The sequence below is a fragment of the Haemorhous mexicanus genome, chromosome 16 (genome assembly GCF_027477595.1).
Source record: "Haemorhous mexicanus isolate bHaeMex1 chromosome 16, bHaeMex1.pri, whole genome shotgun sequence".
NCBI lineage: Eukaryota > Metazoa > Chordata > Aves > Passeriformes > Fringillidae > Haemorhous > Haemorhous mexicanus.
In genome coordinates this window covers 8,611,605-8,626,231 of record NC_082356.1, presented here as the reverse complement: position 1 = coordinate 8,626,231, position 14,627 = coordinate 8,611,605, and the positions used below count along the sequence as shown (strand labels likewise).

The 14,627-nt window shown below is 58.9% G+C and overlaps 1 protein-coding gene and 1 pseudogene across 1 annotated transcript; one reads left to right on the top strand and one right to left on the bottom strand.

Annotated features, from left to right (window-relative positions):
- Positions 1 to 14,627, bottom strand: part of LOC132334706 (zinc finger protein 850-like) — a 1,213,125-nt pseudogene that overhangs the window by 470,593 nt on the left and 727,905 nt on the right.
- On the top strand, positions 1,760 to 3,341 carry LOC132334836 (bolA-like protein 3). The gene is given in 5 exon segments (XM_059861019.1): positions 1,760 to 1,863; positions 2,324 to 2,346; positions 2,348 to 2,424; positions 2,629 to 2,717; positions 2,994 to 3,341. Coding segments are annotated over 5 exon segments (285 nt in total). The 5' UTR covers positions 1,760 to 1,833; the 3' UTR covers positions 3,060 to 3,341.

Sequence of the window (14,627 nt, the reverse complement as noted above, 5' to 3'; positions counted from 1 at the left end):
TTGTTGCTGATGTTGGGGTTTTTCTCCCGTTTGCCCAGCTGTGGGCAAAGTCCCGAAGCACATCCTGTTCCTGCCCCAGCTCCTGAGGAGCCCAAGGAGCTGATGCTCTCCATGCTCTGCCCCCAGGGAGATCTGTTTGGTGGGTATTCTGATGCTATTTGGGATTTATTTTGGGTTTTTTGGTGGGGATTTTTCTTGGGGTATTCCAGCGTGATCTGGTATTTTTTTTGGGATATTTTTTGTGATTTATTTTTGGATTTTTTGGGATTTTTCCGGCATTATTTGGGATTTTTTGGGGGTTTTTTTAGGGATTTTTTTTTCGGTGTTCTGGCACATTTTGGGATTTAGTTTGGGATTTCTTTTGGGATTTTTTTGGGTTGTTCCAGATTTTTTTGGGATTTGTTTTGGCATTTTTTGATTGATTTTTTTTTGGCGGTGTTTTGGCACTTTCTGGGATTTATTTTGGGATTTTTTTGGGGATTTTTTCTGAGGTGTTCCAGCATTATTTGAAAATCCCAAATAATGGGATTTTTATTTTGGGAATTCTTTGGGGCTGTTCCTGCGCTTTTTGGCATGTTCATGGGATGGCGGCAGCTGCGGGGGAGGCACCGGGGGGTCCCAAATCCTTTGGGGTTCCTGGCTGGGCTCGGCTCTGGGGTTACTTGAAATGAAGTTTCGGGGTGGATCAAGGAGCGGTAGAATTTTTTCCCACGTCTCAAGGCAATAAGAATAATTAATTAAAGAATTAATTAACATGTAATCAAACTGTAGATACTCCTAGGACAGGAAATCTATGCCGATAATTTTATTTTGTATCATTTTCCCTTTCTCTCTGTGTTGTTTTTCACCCTTTTCCCTCTTTTTCTTTCCACCCATGTTTCAATAAATTTATTTTTTAGGATTCCTAAAAATTGCAAGTTTGGATCCTCCCCTCCGGTTTTGGTTTTGTTTTTTGTTTTTTTTTTGTTCTGTTGTTGTTTATTTTTAATTTGTATTTTATTCTGAGTTGGGCTGTGTTATTATTCCCGATACCTTTAAAATATTGTGGGTGTTTTAATAAATTTTTTATTTATTTTTTGCACTCAACACCAGGCTCGGCTGCAATTCCTGAGGGATTGGGGTTTTGGGATGGGAGTTTTTGGGGTTGGGGGGGTCTGGGAGTGGGAATTTGGGACAGGATTGGGGTTTTTGTGGTTGGGGTTTTTGGAGTTGGGATTTTTAGGATTGGGGGTCTGGTAGTGGGAATTGGGGGCAGGATTGGGGTTTTGGGATTGGGATTTTTGGGGTATTTGGGGTTGGGGTTTGTGGGGTTTTTGGGGTTGGGGATTTTGGGGTTGGGGTTTTTAGGATTGGGGGTCTGGTAGTGGGAATTTGAGGCAGGATTGGGGTTTTGGGATTGGGATTTTTGGGGTTTTTGGGATAGGGATTTGTGGGGTTTTTGGGGTTGGGGTTTTTTGGACTGGGGGGTCTGGATGGAGTTCTGGGCATGGGAATTGGGGGTCCTTTGGGGGGGAGATCAGGATGAGGGCCCATCTATGGGATGAGAGGGGGGATGGGATCATTTTGGGATCCTTTTGGGGGTCGGGATGGGACCCTGGATATGGGAATGGAGTGGGGGGAGGATGGAACTTTTGTGGGGTCAGGAGGGGAACCTTTATGGGGGCAGGAGGGGACCCTTGGTGGGGACCCTTTGGGGGGCGTCGGGGGGCGGGGCCTCTCCTGGTCCTCCGAACCACCAGGGGGCGCTCGTGGGGTGCAGCGCTGGCCCCGCCCCTTTTGTCACCGGCGCGCTCTGATTGGCTGAGCCGGAGGTGACCCCGGCGCGCCCCCGGGATGGCGGCGGCGGGGCTGAGCCGGGGCCCGGTGAGTGTCCGTCAGTCCCCTGTCCCTCTGTCCTTGTCCCCGTCTCCCTCCCCCTGCTCGTGCTGCCCTCCCGGCCCGTTTCCCCCTGTGTCCCCCCGGTGCCGGTAACCGCGGCCCGCGCTCCCTCCTGGTGTCCGTCCCCGGGCCCCGTTCCCCACCGTCTCCCGGTGTTCCCCCGTTCCTTGTACCGCTCCCGGTGCTGCCGCTCCTCACAATGTTCCCCCGGCACAGGTAACCCCCCCGCCCCTCCGCAGGCCCCGTTCCCACCGTCCGATCCTCCGGTGATGGCAGCTCCCGTTCCCACCCCTCCTTCTCCCGGTTCGCCCGCATCTCCCGGGGTTCCGCAGCTTCTTGTGCCCCTCTCCGGTGCCGGCAGCTTCTATTTCACTTTCCCCTCCCCTCCGCTCCCGGGGCTGTTTTTAGGGGTCCCCCCGGGGCTCTCAGGGCCGTTTCCCCCCAGCTGTTCCTGCGCTGCCGCTCCTGGCGGGGAGTCGCGCCTGGCGCGGCTGCTGCGGGAGAAATTCCCGCGGGCTTCGGCCATCAAGGTGGTGGGCATCTCAGGTAGGGACCCGCTCCTGCTGGGCCTAAACCCGCTCTTGGTTACCCCAAACCCAGTTTTTTTTAAACCCAGTCAGTCTCCATCCCCCCCAGGCTGCGGGGACCCCCAGACAGGGCAGGAGTGTGAGGGTGCTCAAGCCTTGACTTGAACTGACTTTAATTGATTTTAATTGACGTTAATTGGTGTTAATTGTCCCGGGTTCCCAGGAGGCTGCGGTGACATGTATGAGATCCACGTGGAGTCGGAGTTGTTCCGGGAGAAGCGCCCGGTGCAGCAGCACAGGATGGTGACCCAGGTGTGGGGAAGGGGGAGAGGGAATGGGAGAGAACAGGGGAGAGAGGATGAAGAGAGGGAAAGGGAACAGCTGGAATTGGGGAGAGGGAATGGGGAGAGGGGATGGGAAAGAGGGAACGGGGGAGAGGGAATGGGAGAGGGAGCAGAGGAGAGGGAATGGGTGTGAGGGAATGGGAGAGAGGGGCTGAGGGTGCAGCAGCCCTGGCTGTGGGGCTGTGGCTGCCGGCTGAGGCTGCTCCAAGGCCAGAGCCGGCCCTGAACCGCGCTTGCCCCGCAGACGCTGAGCGAGGAGATCACGCACATGCACGGCCTGCGCATCTTCACCTCAGCCCCCAAGGGCTGAGCCTGCCCCGAGCTCCAGGAGGGGCCCAGGGCTGCACTCCTGGGCGTGAACCCCACCCCATGCTGTGTGCTCAGTCCTGGGGATGGTTGTTGTTATTATTATTATTAGCCTTGGAGCCCAAAAGGGCCCTTGAAGGAGGGTTTTGGAGCCCATGTTCTCAGAAGGGTCCTTGCAGAGGGCTTTACTCCCCAGCGGGAAGGGCTGAGGGGAGTGGAGAGACCTGAGGGAAAGGACTGAGGGGAGCATACAGGGCTGAGGGAACGGGAAGGAATAAGGGAGAGGACTGAGGGAGCGGGGAGGGCTCAGGGGAGCAGGAGATTGAGGGAACGGACTGAGGGAGCGGGGAGGGCTGAGGGGAGCAGGAGATTGAGGGAGCGGGGAGGGCTGAGGGGAGCGCGGCCAGGCCGAGCTGGGCTGCTCTGAGGGAGCCCCACCCGCGCCGCCAAGTCTCGCGAGAGCTCCGGGAAATGGCGGGAATTTTGTGAAGGGGGCGTGGCCCTGTATTGGGCGTTGCTGCACTGCCACGCCCACTCAGGGGCGGGGCAAGAAATGAGCGCGGGAACCCCAAAAGTGGGAGTGGGACCCCAAAAAAATGAGCCCAGGCAGACCAGAAGTGGGGCTGAGACCCCCAGGGACCCCTCCCCATGGGCCTGGGAGCCCCAAAAGTGGGGCTGGCTTAGGGTTAACCCCGACCTCAAACCCAGCCCCAACTGCAGCCCCTTCCTAAACCCACAGCCCTAAACCAAACCCCACCTTTAAGCCTGACCTTACATTCAGCCCCCAATTTTTATTATTATTAGCCATTAAACAAAATCCATAATAAATGTCACATTTTTATATAAGGAATAGTAATTAATATAAATAGTATATATCATGTATATATAGTTAATATAAATTATAAATACTATAAAAATAATAAATGATATAATAAATTGTAATAAATAATCAGTCCACGCCTGGTTTGTGCTGTCAGATTTTACTGAATTTTATTTATTTCAGAGCCTGGGGGCACTCGAGAGGTCTCCATCCATGTCACACTGGGGGCACTGAGAGGGACTGGGGGGGGGGCTGTGCCTCTAAATCCACAGAACAATTAAATAATTAAATAATTAATCACTTGGAAAGCCCCTGGGTGTGACAAGGATGGAATCTCTGGCTGCCCCGTGCTCCCAAGCCCAGGGGTTTGGGATTTGTTTGCATTTTTATCTCAAGTGCTACTTGGGAGAGCAAATAGCAGCTAAATAAGTAGCTAAAGTATCAGCCAAACTAACAGTCAGCCAGATAAACAGCCAAATAATCAATCAGCCAAAATATAAATCAAATTATCAGCCAAATTACGAGCTGTTAGAATTCATTTCTGCCCATTTTTCTTTGCCTGGTGCCCCCAGACGCTCCAGGTCCATCCCCTCTGCCTCTGGGGGGTCGGAGGGGGCCCGGGGGGTTCCCCTCCCTAAATTCACTTTTCATTTCTGTCCCCTCCCTTAAGTAGGGGGGGGTCCAATGGTCCCCCAGTTCAGGGGTGGGGACCCCCAGCAGCCCCCAGGTGTGACAAGGATGGGCACAGCCCCGGGGTGGGGGCTGGGGCTTTGTGATTTGTTCGTGTTTTCACCTCAAGTGACTCCTTGGGGGCGTCAATATCAGCCAAAACTTCCCACAACTTGAAATATTTGATTTTTGTAAAATTGGATTTTTTTTTCCATGCGTTGTAAAATTGATTTTTGTAAATTCTAGTTTGGTTTTTTTTTTCCCCATCTGTTGTAAAATTTGATTTCTGTAAATTCTGGTTTCCATTGCCCAGAGCCTGGGGGATGCTCAGGGGCTCTCTCTGGGCCCAGGGCTGCCTGGAGGGGCTCTGGGGATGCTGCCCTGCTCCTCTCACCCCGCAGGATGCTCGGGAGGGTCTCCACCCTTCTCACCCTTGAAGGACACCGGGGGGGGGGGGTCTCCGTCCTCCCGCCATTTACGGGGGGTGGGGGTCTCTGGCTGTCTTTTTTGGGGTCTCCATTTCTACATTTAGGGGCACTGGGGGTCTCAGCCCTCCTCACCTCCCTCAGGTGGGACAGGCTTGTCTCTGGCTCCGGTCTCAGTCCTCTCCCGTTGAGGAGAGCCCGGTGGGCTTGGTCCTCCCCCATGATGGAGGGCCCGGTGGTCCCGGTTCTCCTCTGTTAAGGAAGGGCCCGGTTGGTCTCGGTTGTCCCCCGTTTAGGAGGGCCTGGTTCGGGGTTCAGCTCCACCCCGGTCCCGTGCGGGGATGAACGGGGGGGTCAGATCATCTCCGTCCTTCCCCATTACCGGGAGGGGCCGGCTCGTCTCAGTTTGTGTTTAATTTAATGGGGGGGGGAAGGGGGGTGGGGGTCTCCGCAGCCCCGCTGCTCCCCAGTTCCCGGGACTGTCTGTGCCCACTGTGGAGATAAGAGGGAGTCAGGTTATATCCAGCCGCTTCCCGTTACTGGGAGGGGGCCGGATCCTCTCCGTTCGTGCTTACCGTGATGTGATGTGGGCGGGGGGTGGTCTCTGGAGCGGAGTGTCCGGTGGGGTCCCCGCACCCTTATCGCTCCTCCGCTGTTGGGGGGTGGGGTGGGTGTCAGATCATTTCCGTCCTCCTTCCCTTACCGGGAGGGAGTCGGATCCTCTCCGCTCGTGCTTACCGTAATGTGTGCGGAGGTGGTCTCTGGAGCGGAGTGCCCGGTGGGGTCTCCAGACCCTTGCTGCTCCTCCGCTGTGGGGGGCCGGGACCGTCTTCACCTGAGCAGGGGGGTGAGTCAGATCATCTCCGTCCTCCTTCCCGTTACCGGGAGGGGGCGGATCGGCTCCGTTCGTGCTTACCGTAATGTGTGTAGGGGCGGTCTGTGGACCAGTGTTCATCGCTGTGGTTCCCCGACGTCCAGCGCCGTGATCCTCCGGTGTCCGGCCGCCCCAGTGTCCACCGCTGCGATCCTCTGGTGTCCGGCCGCCCCAGTGTCCACCGCTGCGATCCTCCGGTGTCCGGCCGCTCCGGTCCGGGGCCTCTGGCCGTTCCAGTGTCCACCGCTGGGATCATCCAGGCTCTGGCCACTGCAGTGTCCACCGCTGGGATCCTCCACTGTCAGGCTGCCCTGCTCCGGGGGTCTCCGCCCACTCCGGTCCGCGCCGATCCTGATCCCGAACTCAGCCCCCTGCTCCAGCCACCCGCTTTATATACCCAGCCTGAGCCACGCCCCCGCACAGGACAGCCAATGGGAATTGAGAAAACAGCATGGGGGCGGAGCAACCAACAGTCCACATTGTGAGCAAACAGAGGGGAGGCGTGACCAAAATGCAGACGAGCGATCTGATTGGTCAAGAGGCGGAGGGTTCCAAAGGGGCGTGGCCCAGGGACAGGGGTGAGGGTGGGGTGGGGGCGGGGCCACGCTAAATTCGGGATTTTGGGAGCATTTCCTGCTTGTTAATAAAAGATATTGGTATTTTTTCGCTTTCAGATCTTCATTTCTTCCCGATGGAAAGTGGAATTATTGGAAACTGGAATTGGTTTATTGGAAATTGGGATAACCGGAATCCTAAAGGAGGATTCCAGGACATTAAATTCAATTTTTAAATTTCTCTGACACCTGAATGAGGACAGATTCCATTAATTCCATAAAATTCCAATAAATTCTTTACTTCTTTTTTCTACATGTTGCGTCCCTGCTTGTTAATAAAAGACTGTTATTTTTTCACTTTCATCTCTTCATTTCTTCCCAGTGGAAATTGGAATTGGGAAATTGGGATTATTGGAAGTTGGAATTGGATCCTTGGAAATGGGGATTATTGGAATCCTAGCGGAGGGTAACTCACGCCATTAAGTCCAATTTTCATTTCAATTTTCTCTGACACCAGGACGAGGACAGACTCCATAAATTCCATGACGTCACAGCACCAGGAATGACGAAACCGAGGCTCTATTGTGACACGGCAGGCGTTCCACACCTGGTGGCACCCAGGGCAGAGTCGTGACAACGGAACCTCATGGGACTGAGGGGTCCCAGCCCCATGGGAAGGGTCTCTGGGGGTCCCAGCCCCATTTTGGGGGAGCTTGGGTTTATGAGGAGGAGTCTCTGGGGGTCCCTCTCCCATTTCTGGTGGTCCCAGGCCCACAGGGAGGGGTCTCTGGGGGTCCCAGCCCCATTTCAGGGGTGCCCAGGTTTATGGGGAGGGGTCTATGAGTGTCCCATGCCCACAGGGAGGGGTCTCTGGGGATCCCAAGCCCATTTTTGGGGTGGTTGGGTTTATGGGGTGGGGGTCTTTGGTGGTTGCTACCCCATTTCTGGTGGTCCCAGGCCCACGGGGAGGGGTCTCTGAGGGTCCCAGCCCCACTCTTGGGGGTCCAAGCCCCACTTCTGGGGGCGCTGTGTGATTTGTGCGAGTGGCGAGTGACGCATGGAGCTATCAAAGAACAGCCACAGCACGTAATGTGATTTTTGCCAATTTTATTTTGTCCCTTACCTTTGGCAGGCCGGGGTGGTGGCCAGACCCCTCCGGTTTGGGGGGCCCGGCGTGGTCCCTCGGTGCCCCGGCGGTTCTCGGCCCTTACCTTTGCTGAGCCGGGGGTGGTGCCGCTGCTGGTGCCGCTCCCGTTCGGAGGGGCTGGTACCGAGAAGGCGGCAGTGAGAAGAGGCGCAAGGACGGCGAGAGCGGCGCATCGGTGGATCCCCGTCCCTCCCAGCCTCCCCCCAACGACCACCCCGTGCTGGGGCTCCGGGCTGGCAACGCCGAGGGTCCGGCCAGTGCCAAAGCTCCAGGGCTGCTGGTTCTGCGGGCTCGGCCGGTGCTGCGGCTCTGGTGTTGGCAGCTCCGCTCTCCTCTGCCTCCTCTGCTTCCTCTGCCTCCACTGGACCTGAACTGATCGCACAGCACCTGCTCCTGCTTTATATAGGCAGGCTTAGCTCCGCCCCCTTGCCCGCAGCCAATGGGAGCAGAGTGCAAACAATGGGGGGCGGGGAATAGAGCAGGACAGAGCAATGTGATTGGCCAAGAGGGTCCCAGGAGGGGCGGGGCCTGGGTGCACTGGGCCTGGTCACCAGGAGCCTTCACATTGCCTTGGGGCAGGGCCAGGCCAGGGCATCTCGGCCCTCCTGGCCCCGGGGGATGCTCCGGCCGGTGCCCTCCTTCCCCAGGGTCCGGCGCGGAGTCGGCATGGCTGCCAGTGTCCGTTGTCGTTGCCCTGGGGGATGATCCGGCCAGTGTCTGTCCCTCCTCCTTCCCTGAGCTGGGCCCCACGGTCAGGGCACCCGGCTGGCTCTCTCCTTCCACATCCCACCGTGATCCAGGACCAGGCACAGAGGAGCCCGTGCTGCTCCCACCTCCCTCGCAGCCACACTCCCCAGGGGTGTCCCCGTCCTGCCCAGGGGACTGGGGCTGGCACTCGGGTGGGGGCTGATGACGCCGTTGGGATTAAGGCAGGAATTGGGGCTGAGTTTGGGAGCTGGAGCTGAACCTAGGCTGGAGTTAGGGCTGAATTTGGGATCAGGGCTGGGGTTAGAGTGTCCATGCCCTCCCCGAGCCACCAGAGACAGGGACAATGCTTTGGTGCTGCTTGGACACGGCTTTGTTCAGGAGGGAACATCCATGGGCAGCTCCCCCAGCGTTCCAGATGGGACAATCCCCTCCTGGCTGCAGAATGCACCGAGGACATCCAGAGCAGCTCGGGAGGGGGGTTCAGAGCCAGGAAATCGGGGAGCCGGGCAGCTCCTCCTCAGCGCTCCGTCAGGGGAGGCTTCGTGCCCGGCTGCTCCTTGGCCGGCAGGAGCTGGCGTGGGTCAGCCACCTTCACCTTGAGGGTGCCCTGCAGGGGGACACGGGGCAGTCAGGGCATGTTCAGGGGTGCCAGCAGGGTGTTTGTGGGGCAGTGCTGACCGGGAAGAAGGAATGGAGCAGCAGGAGCAGCAGGAGTGCCGCCAGCCCCAGGCCGAGCCACAGCAGGTAGCGCCAGCGGACGCCGTGGCAGACAAGGCTCAGTGGAGATGTCAGCCACAGGAACGAGGACTTGGGGTGCCTGCGGGGACACCGGGCTCAGCCACCGCCTGTCCCCGGCCCACCAAGAGCTGCTGGCCACCGTCCTTGTGCACGGTGCAGGGCCACCAGCCCCGCGCCCTCCTTCTGCGGAACAGGTTCAGGGGCGAGCGCTGCCGCGCTGGGCACGGCACCAGCACCGGGAGAGCCAGGCCAGGGGGAGCCAGAGCCAGGAGAAGCGGGCCAGGGAGAGCCAGGCCTGGGAAAGCTGGGCCCAGAAGAACCGGGGCAGGGGGAGCCAGGCCCAGGAGAACCAGGGCAGGTCCTGCAGCGTGGCCCGGCACAGGCGGGCGCTGCAGGCCGGGTGGGGCAGCTGCGTCAGCTCCAGCTCCAGGATCCCTGCAGGACAGGGCAGGGGACAGCTCTGTCACTGGGGGGAGCTCCTTGTCACCTGGGGGAGCTCCTTATCACCAATGGGTGCTCCCTGTCCCCACTGGCTGTCCCCTGTCCCCTGCGGTGTCCCCCCGGTGGTGACACGGGTTCTCACCCAGCAGATCGTCCACCTTGAACTTGTCATTGTCCCACACCTGCAGGATGAGCTTGGGCAGCACCTTCAGCAGCATCTCGTCCAAACTCCACACGTGCTCCTGCCCGAGGACACGGCAAGGTCGCACGTGTCCCTGGGCTGTGTCCCCACTCTGTCCCCTCTCTGGCTGTCTCTGACCTTGCGGCGGATGGCGCAGAGCTTCTCGGCCGCCAGGAACTCGAAGGGGAACACGAAGCGCCAGTTGAAGGCACCGCGGCCGTTCAGGGAGCGATAGTGGATGTCAGTGTGCTGCTGCTGCTCGGAGAGCCCATCCAGCCACCTGCAGGGACACCGCTGTCACCTCTGTGCCACCCCCCAGGGGACACTGCTGTCACCACTGTGCCCACATGGATGGGGACACCCTGGGGTGACAGGGACCCTGGGGATGGCTGATAGGGACCCTCTGGTGACAAAGGACCTGCAAGGGGCTCTGGAGTGAGCAGGACAGAAGCTGGGGGGTGACAGGGGACATGATGGGGACACACCCGGACACGTAGATGTCACTCATGCGCTGGCCCAGCAGGTTGATGTCCCCAGGATCCATGTCCCGCACGTTCCACACCACGCAGCGCAGCTCGTACCTCAGGAGGGGACAGGGACAGGTCACCTTCCACCCGGGGTGGCCCTGTCCCCACGGGGGGTGGCCCTGTCCCCACAGGGGTGTCCTGTCCCTCACTCACCCCTTCGCCTTGTGGGGGTCGATGTTCACAGGGGGCCCAGGGGGGCCAAGGCTGGTGGGGAAAATGTCCACCCACATCTGCACCTTGCCCTGGGGACAGCAGGACAGATTGGCACCAGGCCCATGTCCCCGGGTGTCCCCCAGTGTCCCCTCTCTGTCCCCACGGCCCCAGGCTCCTCATCACTGCGGGGTTCCTTTGTCCCCCCAGCACCTGTCCTTGTCACCCCCTGGCCCCATCACCCACTCCTGGGGTCCCTGGCATCCACCCCAGCGTCGCTGTCCCTGCGATGTTCCCATCCCCACGTTCTCTGTCACCCCAATGTCCCCATCACCCCTCCCCGCCAGGTGTCGCTGTCACCCCCAGCCCTGTGTCTCTGTCCCCGGCGTCGCTGTCACCTGCTCCAGGCCGGGCTGGGCGCGGCTCTGCAGCCCGCGGGTCTCCAAGTGCTCCGGGACGAGCTCGCACAGGTTCAGCACGTGCAGGGCCAGGCGCTCCCGGGGGCCCCGGCGTGTCGCGGCGGGGGGTGGCCCCGCTCTGTGACACCGACCCACCTGTCACCCACCCGACAGCCACCTCACAGACCCCCCCAACACTCCCAAATTACCCCAGACACCCCAGACCCACCCAGATCCCCCAAACCCCCCCCGATCCCTGGAAAACACCCCAGACCCCCCCCAAACCCCCCCAAACCCCCACCAGACCCACCCCACATGCTCCCAAACCCCACCAGATCCCCCCAAAACCCCCCACACCCCCCCAAGCTCCCCCAGTCCCTCCCCTCACCCAAGTGGCGCAGCTCGAAGCGCTGCCCGCTCAGGCTCAGGGCGGTGCCCCCGCGGCTGAAGCGGGGCCCGGGCAGCCCCCGGGTGCCCGCCAGGAGCTCCAGGGCCCGGCTGGGGCACAGCTGGTCCCGCCAGCACGCGGGGCCCGTGCTGGGGACAGGGCAGTGGCACCTCTGCTGGGAGTTACCCCTGTGCCCGCCCCTGGCCCTCTGTGCCATCTTCCTGTGCCCCCCAAACCCTCCTGTGCCCTCCAAACCTTCCTGTGCCCCCCCTCCTGCCCCTCCTCGTGTCCCAATTCCCCCTCTGTGCCCGCTCCGTGCCATCCTCCTGTGCCCACCATGTCCCCTCCTGGCCCCCCTCCCAGCCCCCCGTGTCCCCTCCCTGTCCCTCAGGACAGGGAATGGTTCAGCTGGTGGCACAGGGAGTGGGACAGGTGAGGACACAGGGACATGGCAGGACAGGGAGTGGGACAGGTGGTGGCACAGGGAATGGCACAGGGATCTGGTGGCACAACAGCACTGGGAATGGTGACCTGGTGAGCGCCCCCAGTGCCCCCTGGAGGTGACAGTGACACGGGCCACCCGCCCCGGGGGTGACAGTGCCGCACCTGCCAAAGACGGGCTCCAGGGTGTTGGGCACGTACTGGTCCCGCTGTCCCAGCGTCTTCTTGCCCAGCGCCACCCGCACGTAGCGATCGCTCTGGGGCACGGAGGGGACACCGCGGTGACACGGCTGCTCCGCCCCGCCCCGCCCGGCCCCGCGGGCGTCCCCGCTGTCCTCACCAGCCCGGTGACATCGCGGGGGGACAGGTCGAAGGCTCGCACGACGTAGACGCGCAGCAGGCACGGCTGCGGCTGGCGGGGCGGCAGGCGCTGGAAGCAGCGCGGCGCGGGGGCGGCTCCGCCCTCCTGGGGCACGGGGTAGATGCGGAACAGCCCCTGAGAGACCCTCGGTGCCCTCCGGGGGTCCCGCCCCGCGGCCACGGCGTCCCACGGGGAGGGGGGCTTCACCCACCTTGAAGCTGCCCACGGGCTCGGGGGCACGGCCGGGTTTGGAGAGAGGGAAGGTCTGGCAGAAATCCTGCAGCCCCTCGAACTCGGGCACCGCCTCCAGCTCGCAGCCGTAGATCTGCGGGGCAGGGCTGGCCTTGGATCAGACCCGGGGCTGCTCCCCACCGCGGGCCCGGCCCTTTCTTCATCCTTGTCCCATTCCCTCCTCATCCTCATCCTTGTCCCCTCCCCACCTTCATCCCTATCCCTGTCCTCACCCACTCCCTTTATCCTCCCTGTCCCTGTCCCCAGCCCTGTCCTGTCCCTGTCTCTGTCCCCATCCCTGTCCCCAGCTGTCCCTGTCCCTGTCCCAGTGCAGGTCCCAGGCTCTGGCTCACATTCAGTCTGTCCTCGTTGGTTCCCCACGGGAATTTGGGGTCCTTGTCCTCCATGGACACATAGAATTTGCTCCACCAGTCCTCCTCCATGTCCTCATTCTGATGAAATTTCTGGCAAAAGACTAAGGAAAGAATCCTGTGCCTTGCCCCCAGCAGGCACTGATCCCCCGAGCCCCAGCAGAGAGCTGCAGCAGGGCTGGCATCAGCCCCAGGGCAGATGCAGGAGCACGTGCACTGATCTGGCTCTGGGGCTGCTGGGGCCTTGTCTTTCCTCCCCTCCCTCCAAAGTCTCACGTCCAGCCCATAAACATTGCTGGCCCAAGGCTTCTCCACCAGCCAGCAGTGATGTTCTCCCCAGTGGCAATGGGAACAGCTCAGCCCATCATTGCAGCCAGAGGTCCTTCATGAGCACAACCTGAAGCAAGTTCATCAGCTGTCACTGCTGACATGAACAAAGCTCAGCTTGCCAGATGTTCCCTTTGTTTTTGTGTGTGATGCATTCATCACCAAAGTCCCCAGAAGACACTTTGAAGTGACAGATTGACCAGCAGCAAAGCACCAAGGCCAGGAACTTTTGTTTGCTCAGTGGGGCTGTAGAAGAGCACAAAGCCCAGCAGCTGCTGGGCAGAAGCACTTTTCCTCTGGGCTGTCCCTGAGCACCAAAGCACAGAGTCTTGTGTTTGTCAGGCAAGAGCTCTTTACCTGGTGACCAATGCTGATTGCTCCTTTTGAATCCAAAGCATGCACAAACACAGCTGCATAATTATTTCCAGCACATTGCACAGAGTTTGTCTGGTGGGCCAAGCAAGCAGTTACCAGTCTGCATGACCACCCAGAGTCCCAGACTGCATTGCTGGTAAATACACAGAAACCTCCAGTTCTGCTTCCTTGATGTGCTCCTGCTGATGGTGCTTCATTGAGCTGGGATTGGACCCTTCAGACTGTAAATGGCATCCTCCTTTTGGGTCTTGTTTCCAGGTCACTGTATTGCTCTAATCTGCATTTTCACTCTTTCAGAATTTTAATTGCTCCTTTTCTTAGAGCAGCTCTCATTGAAATGCTAATGAAATGTGTCCTTTTTGGGCTAAATCAGAATGTTTTCAATGGAAAAGAAACCGAAGAACCACACAGCAAATTCAACAGTAACTATTCCTTGGTCTTCAAGAACTGCTCATTCAGCTCAAAACTGTGACACTTTCTTCTGTGCCCTGTGGTTTGCTCCGTTCCTCGTGCTTCCATCAGGCAGTGAGCTGAGCAAAGACTCCCCTTTGCTTTGTTCCAGGGGAAAAAATTATCCACACAAAGCTCCACGGAGAAGCTGTGGATGTCAACGTTGGGCTGAGCACAAGTTCCGTGGAGCTTGACAAGACTTTCATCACCATGTCAAGCCACAGAACTGTGTTCATTGAGAACAGGAGTAACATCACAGCCCACTTCCAGTGGAAGGCTTTTCCTAGTGAGGAAGAAGAGAATGAAGAGAAGAGGAGGTTGGTTTGAAAGATGCATTTCAGTGAGATCCATGGCCCAAGAGTGAAGCTAATGTTTGGCCTCAGGGGGGTGTTGGTGCTTTTGAAGGGTTTAGGCCAAGCAAACCATCCCTGGCACTGGGGTGTGTGTCCCTGGCCTTCAGGAGCTCAGCACTCAGTATTCCAGTTCCATTGATACTCAAGCCAGGGATGGTATTTTGGGAAGGAAAGGTTGATTGCAATGACTGGATTTCCACAGGTTCTCACTGGGCTCTTGTCTCTCTAATCTTCTTCCTACATGACCTGACAACATCCCTAAACATTTCCTGAATTGCCAGCCCTTCTTTCCAAAGGTGATACACCCTCTTCTTTCCCTTAGTTCCTTCAAAAGCATGGTCCAGGAGAAGATGGCAAAGGTGCCAGAAGACCCCATGCTGTTCTCCCATGACATTTTTTCCATCGAGCCAATGGTAAGTGATAGCTGAGAACCTCATTTTCCTCCTCCTCCTCCTCTTCCACTTGCTCCTCCCAAGCACCCTGCCCCCATCCCCCTTCCCCCGGCTGCAGTCACTGGGCAGATCCTCAGCTGGCCCCATGTGGTGGGAGGGAGGACATGGAGTTTCTGGAGTGGCTGCAGAGCTCCCTGCTCAAAGCATTTGTGCCCTGCAGGCTCAAGGCAGGGCTGGGAGCCTGACAAAGC